This window comes from Antechinus flavipes, chromosome 2 (assembly GCF_016432865.1).
Source record: "Antechinus flavipes isolate AdamAnt ecotype Samford, QLD, Australia chromosome 2, AdamAnt_v2, whole genome shotgun sequence".
Classification (NCBI taxonomy): domain Eukaryota; kingdom Metazoa; phylum Chordata; class Mammalia; order Dasyuromorphia; family Dasyuridae; genus Antechinus; species Antechinus flavipes.
The window spans coordinates 35,055,413-35,061,412 of NC_067399.1; the positions used below are offsets into that span (position 1 = coordinate 35,055,413).

Here is a 6,000-nt window from a genome sequence, read left to right on the forward strand (position 1 = left end):
GTGAAGACCGGGAGCAGCCTGAAACCTCCACAAGGGGGCGTGTGTGTCCGGTCCCTTTGCCAACCTCCCTGGGCATGTGCCCCTTGTCTGTGGGAGCTTCAGGAGAGGGGGAGGGTCAGCAGCTCCCTCAGGAGTCCCTCGGGCACAGACTGGGCGGGCCTGGCAGACCTTCCAGATGGTTCCCCCCAGCCTGGGACAGTGAGAACGTGTTTCCCAGGGACTGAGAGCGTTTCTCCCCAGGTGTGCAGCCTGAGGGAGACCAAAGGTCCGTTTCTAGGACTTGCCTCTGGGACTAAGAGGTGGCTCGAGGGGGTTTGAAACCAGCCACAAGGAGAAAGGAGGCTCCCGGTTCCTCTGCAGGGCTTGTCCCTGTGAGCTCCGTGAAGGGGCCTAAGAATCAGGGAGCCGGGGACTAAAGGAGCCTCAGTCAGGGGGGAGGGGGCAGGAGCTGCAGCAGCTGAGCCTGCAAACCTGTTCCCCGTGGCCGGGGGCGAGTCTCCCTTCCCGTGTCCTTCCCAAATATGGCGGAAACCTCTGGGCTCGTGGGCAGGTGTAGCAGCTGTAGGATTTCTCCTGCAGCTTTAATGGGAGACTCTTTGCTGCCAAAAGTCCCCTTTCTGCCCATTCAGCGCCAGGAGCAGGAGAAACACGAAAAGCCCACTTGGAGTCAGGGCAGATGTTCCCCCTCATTCCCTGCCCCGGCTCCAAAGCTCTGCTCAGGGCAGGGAGTCCTGGGCAGGAGTCCCAGGGGCAGCGGCTCAGCTTCCAGGGAGCCATGGAGGGGGATCCTGCCTCTAGGAAAGCCCTGGGGCCCTTTGGCTTCCAGAATACTCCGGTGCCCGAGGGAAAGTTCTGAGGCTTCTTCAAATGAAAGGGCTGTAGCAGCCATTGCTCTGAGGCAGGAGAGCCAGCAACTGGGGGGAACCAGCTCCAAGGGCCTGAGTTAGAGCCCCAGCCCTGGCCCCGCCTTTCATCTCCATACAGAGAGATGGGCTGTTCTCCATTAGGGAGAGCCAGGGCAGGGGCAGAAGTCAGTTTGGCGTTTAGGGTAATATTGGGGGTTTTTATGGCTGCATCTGGGAAAGCCTCTTGGGTGGGGCTGCGGATCAACAGGCTCCAAATCCCTTAAAGCTTGAGCCAGTGATAAAAATTTGAGCTGAAGAAATTTCTCAATCGGGAAGAAGGCTGACGTGGTTCACCCAGGGATTCTGGGAGAAAATCTAGAGGAAAGAGGAATCTAGATTTCAGAGGGAATATGGGAGGGCCTTGAAAGCAGCACAAAAAGAAAAAATCTGAAGGTCTGAGAAGAGAAAATTGGGTCCCCAGTTTCACCATGAAATCTTGTCCCTATAAGAGAGCAGTACAGGAGAGAATGATAAGAAATGAGTGTTTAAATAACAGGTCACCAAACTGACAGGGCAGAGGGGAGGTCCCAAAACAGTTCTTAAATTTCCCTTCAGTCCCTATGCTTTTATAGGGCAGGAGAAGTAAGGTCAGAGCACCAGAGAGAGAAGGAAAAAGATCCCTCAGCAAAAAAGACATTCACAGGCCTTACAGGCCACATCAGGGAATAGCCAGGGTCTTGCTGTGGTGGAGGGAGGGGGAGCAAGCCCCAAACTCCTGCTGGAGGGCGGGGCACTGGGGGCAGCTCATCCCCTGCAGGCAGTCCCTCCTCCAGTGCCCCTCCTGGTCACACTCAGGGCAAGGACAGGGAGTTTCCTTGGCCCTCTGGCCCTGCCCATGACATCTGAAGCACCAACCCCTGGTTTCCCAGAAATGTCAGCAGCCACGAGGAGGGACTGTTCCCCATGTCTCCCTGTAAGGCCGCTGTCCCACGCTGCACTTTGATCCCTCTCATTAAAGACTCTCACAGCTGTTTCCAGCAGAGAGGTGGGAGTTTGGGCCCAGAACTGGCTTCTGCAGCTTCCTCCTTGTCTCTGGGGCAGATTGTTTAATAGTAACATCTCCCCAGGACAGATCAAGGAGAGCCTTGGCCTTGGAGACCTCACAAAGCTGGTCAGGGACCTCGGAGCAATGGCCAAGTTTCTCCTTAGTCTGGGAGAGATTTTCATTGGAAGAGGCGGCTCTGCTCTGAGGGTCTCTCCCTGAGAGTCTGCAGCTTCTCCCAGGGGACAGAGGTTAGAATCAGGATCCTGAGGAGGAGAAAACAGCCTGGGAGTCTCAGGATCTGGTCCAGGTGAGGGAGACAGAGTTAAGGAGACATTGTCAGACACAAGGACCTGTCTTTGGGAAGGAGGTGGTTCTGAAGGGATTCACAGGGATTTTGTGTCCTAGAGGAGTAGGAAGGAGGGGGTTATTTAAAAGGTTAGTATCTAATTTTGATTTCCCTCCAGCAAACTGAAGCAGCTTCCTGCAGTGTTGTTTTAATTTAAGGTTTTTTGTTTTTGTTTTTTTAGTTTTGAGATCTTTTAGGCTGAATTTGTTTCTGTTTAAGAAACAGCCTAAGGGAAAATGCTTAGGAATAGACACAGCAACAGAGTGTCCCATTTTTTGCTACAGATCTTAGGTTTTCTGGATTCTATAGCGCTCCATCCTCCCATGCGGCCCTGGGGAGGGAGAGAGGTGAGAGAAGTTCCGTGATTAAGGGTACATAGGAATTCCAAATCCAGTCTTCTCCAGTCAAGGAAATCTGCTTGAGCATAGAGCTCCTGACAACCCAAATCTTCCTGGGTATTTGGGTCTCCCAGCTATACAATAGACAGCAGCCAAAGAAGGCTTACCTCGGCCAAAAATGTTGGGGATCCATGTACGGGCCACCAAATGTCGAGGTGTTTGAAATGAGGGATTGAGAGATCCCCTGGCCAGGTGGCAGCTTTGCAAAAGGATTCACAGGCTTTGGAAAAGAATGAATACAGGCGAGATTTGTGGCAAAAAAGAAAATAATAATGGGTTTATTAGACTGACAAATCTTTCTCAGCAGGCTAAATCCTGTTAGGACTTTTTGCAGAGGGTTGGGCACAAGGCATTTGATTATATTGGGGTTTGGCGCCCAAAGCCATGGGGGCCAATCTCCAGATGAATCTGAGGAACTAATTTTCAGCTCAATAAAGGGACCACTCCTTTTGCCTCAGGCCAAGATCTCCAATTGAATTGTGGGTGGAGATGCTATGGGAGTTTCCCCTATAAACAGGAGAGTGGGGCCCCTCAAGATGTAGGAGGGGTTTGGATTCTAACCCAGGTTCACCCTTCCCCCAAAGATCATGGTTTACATCAATTGGAATATAAAAATTTAGTTGTATTAGATTAATGATTAAGATGGGGGAGGTCGTTATGATTCTGAACAGACTCCAAAACTATGAGGAGAGCAGAGTGTTTGGCTTCTTAGCACCCATTTCTTATTCCCCTTCTTTGTAGGAATTGAAGTTTTCCTTTGAAAAGAGTGGACAGAGGAGACTCCAGAGAGATCTTTATACCCCCCGGCATGAATGGACAAAATAAAAGTAGATAAAAGTCTGATTTAATTGCATGGGCAGAGAAAATAGATCCAGAGTGAATTTTTTTTCTGAGGCAATTAGGATTAAGTGACTTGCCCAGGGTCACACAACTAGAAAATATGAGGTGTCTGAGTCTGGATTTGCACTCAGGTCCTCCTGACTCCAGGGCAGCTGCCCCGTACATCTCGCTGCTGGGAGAGTGTGAATTTTAAGCTGGGTCCATGATGGATTTCAGTAACCTGTTGCCTGATCTTCTTATGTTCTTGGTCCCAAGAGTCATTGACTGCTGAGGAATATTGAGCCAGGGAGAAAGGACAGAAAGAATCTCTGGCCAGAAGTTTCTACTTTCTCTTTGGTTCTTGTGCCGAGGGGAGTCACATGGAATAGGAATGGGAGAGTGCCTCAGGCCCAGGGCATTGTGGGGTGACCCAGTCTGAGCCAGTGGTTCTTTCTTTGATGATTCTGCTCATGGCTGAAGAGGAACAAGAGTCCCAAGAGCCCCGAGTTCTCAGACCGTGGCCTTTCCCCTGAGCCCGAATCCCTTTTATCTCATCAGCCCCAGAGACCCTGCCCCTGAGCAGGCCCCCAGCAGCTGCTGCAGCAGAGGAAGGAGGGGAGGCAGCTGGGCCTCCCTGAGCAGCCAGCCCAGGCCTGGGGAGGTTTTTGTTCTGGGCTGTAATACTGTGAGAGGACGATAAGACCTTTGAGAACAGTAATAGACTGCCGCATCTTCAGCCTCCAGACTGCTGATTGTGAGGGTGAAATCCTTCCCAGCACCACTGCCACTGAAGCGGGCGGGGACTCCGGAGGCCAGGTTGGAAACCTGGTAAATGAGTCCCCGAGGAGACTGTCCGGGTCTATGTTGGAGCCAGTCTAGGTAATTGTTTCCATCATTGGTTGTGACACTCTGACTGGCCTTGCAGCTGATGGTGACTCTCTCTCCTGGGCTCACAGACACCGAGGCTGGAGACTGGGTCAGCACAATTGCTCCCCTGGAAACTAAGAGCAAAAATTATCGACCAACTGACATGGAATAAATAGATCCAAGTTTCCTTTCATTCTGATTGTTGGCCCAGGGATCCCCTGCCTCTGAAAATCCCCCTGATCTCACAGAAATCCTCATTCCCCCTTGGACTGTACTGGCTCCTGTCCCCAGAGATTCTGAGCTTCCTGGAATTCTCTCATCTCATGTCACGTTGCCCCTCTGCATGTTTTGTTGTCTCAAGTTCCCACCTGGGACCCAAAGCATCAGGAGCCCACAGAGAAGCTGGGACAGAGACTCCATCTTGCAGTGACTCCTCCCCTGTGGCTGCTCTGCCCCCAGGCCCAGTTTATCTCCCTGTGTCTGCAGGCCCTCCCCATGGGGATCTCTTTATGCAAAGCAGCTGGGAGGTGTGGGGGTTCTGAGAGCAGAAGTGGCTGCCTCCAGCTCAGGGGAAGAACCTGAGACCTTTATACTCTGAATATATCCCTGATTCTTGCACCCTTGTTTGATATATGCTCCCACAAATGCTATTTATCCTTTTTGTTTGTTTTGTTTTGTTTTAATCAGCTTTAATTATTTCATGAGACTGCTAGCAGTGTGTAACTGTGTTGAGTCTGTGGTTGGGAATATTCATCTTCCTGGATCAAATCTTGCCTTGGATATTAATTGTGTGAGTCTAGGCTAGTCACTTAACCTTATTTGCCTCAGTTTCCTTATTTGTAAAATAAGTTGGAAAAAGAAATGGCAAGTCCCTCCAACATTTTTGCAAAGAATCCCCAAATTGTGTTACAAAGTGACAAAATCACTAAACAAAAATGGTTCCAAAAGCCAGAGGGATTGCAGAAGAATCAATTTTGTGTTAGGAAGAGACCACAGTCTGAAGGCATAAAACATAGGATAGATACTGATATCCTGCACTCTGTCCCATTCATGACCTGCTGTCCTACTAATTAAGGATCCTTTGGGCTCTTTGAATGGAGCCTCCTAAAATGGAAAGCAAGCCACCCTTTCATTCCTTGGTATGGTTTAGGGGAACCAACTTTCTATCCCTCCCCCACATTCGTGAAGAAATGGATGGAATGATGTAATTTTTTCCATATTTTTAACTATTTATTTATTTGAAATTTACAAACAAATTCTTTACAATAAATCCTCCACATTGTGTTCAGAGCTGCCCATCTTTGCTTTGCTTCCTTGTGGGTTTCTCTTTCTCTGCATGAACTTTTTACATTATTTTCCCTGATTCCTCCCAGGGACTCCATCCTTCTGTAAGTGCCCACAGCCAGCAGTGTCCCTGTCCCTCTGCTTCTGCCCAGGCATGTGCTGGTTTCCCCTGGGGCGGGGCTGCCTCTCAGCAGCACAGCTCGCCCCAGTACCCCCATAAACAGGGGTTCCCTCAGCCTTCCCCGACCTCACACTCCCCACACTATCTGGGAGATGAACCTTCCTGGGCTCAGCCAAGGCTACCTCCCGGCCCAGCTACCACAGGGTCACTGCTTGCTGTTTCAGCAGAACTTGCCTGGAGCCGTTACCTTTCACCCTGACCAAACCTCCATGTGA

The 6,000-nt window shown here is 50.4% G+C and overlaps 1 gene segment (V, D, J or C); it reads right to left on the reverse strand.

Moving 5' to 3' along the window:
- Nucleotides 1-3,462: 3,462 nt before the first annotated feature.
- LOC127547488 (immunoglobulin kappa variable 3-11-like) lies at nt 3,463-5,627 on the reverse strand. The segment is given in 2 exon segments: nt 3,463-4,454; nt 4,689-5,627. Coding segments are annotated over 2 exon segments (507 nt in total).
- Nucleotides 5,628-6,000: the final 373 nt, after the last annotated feature.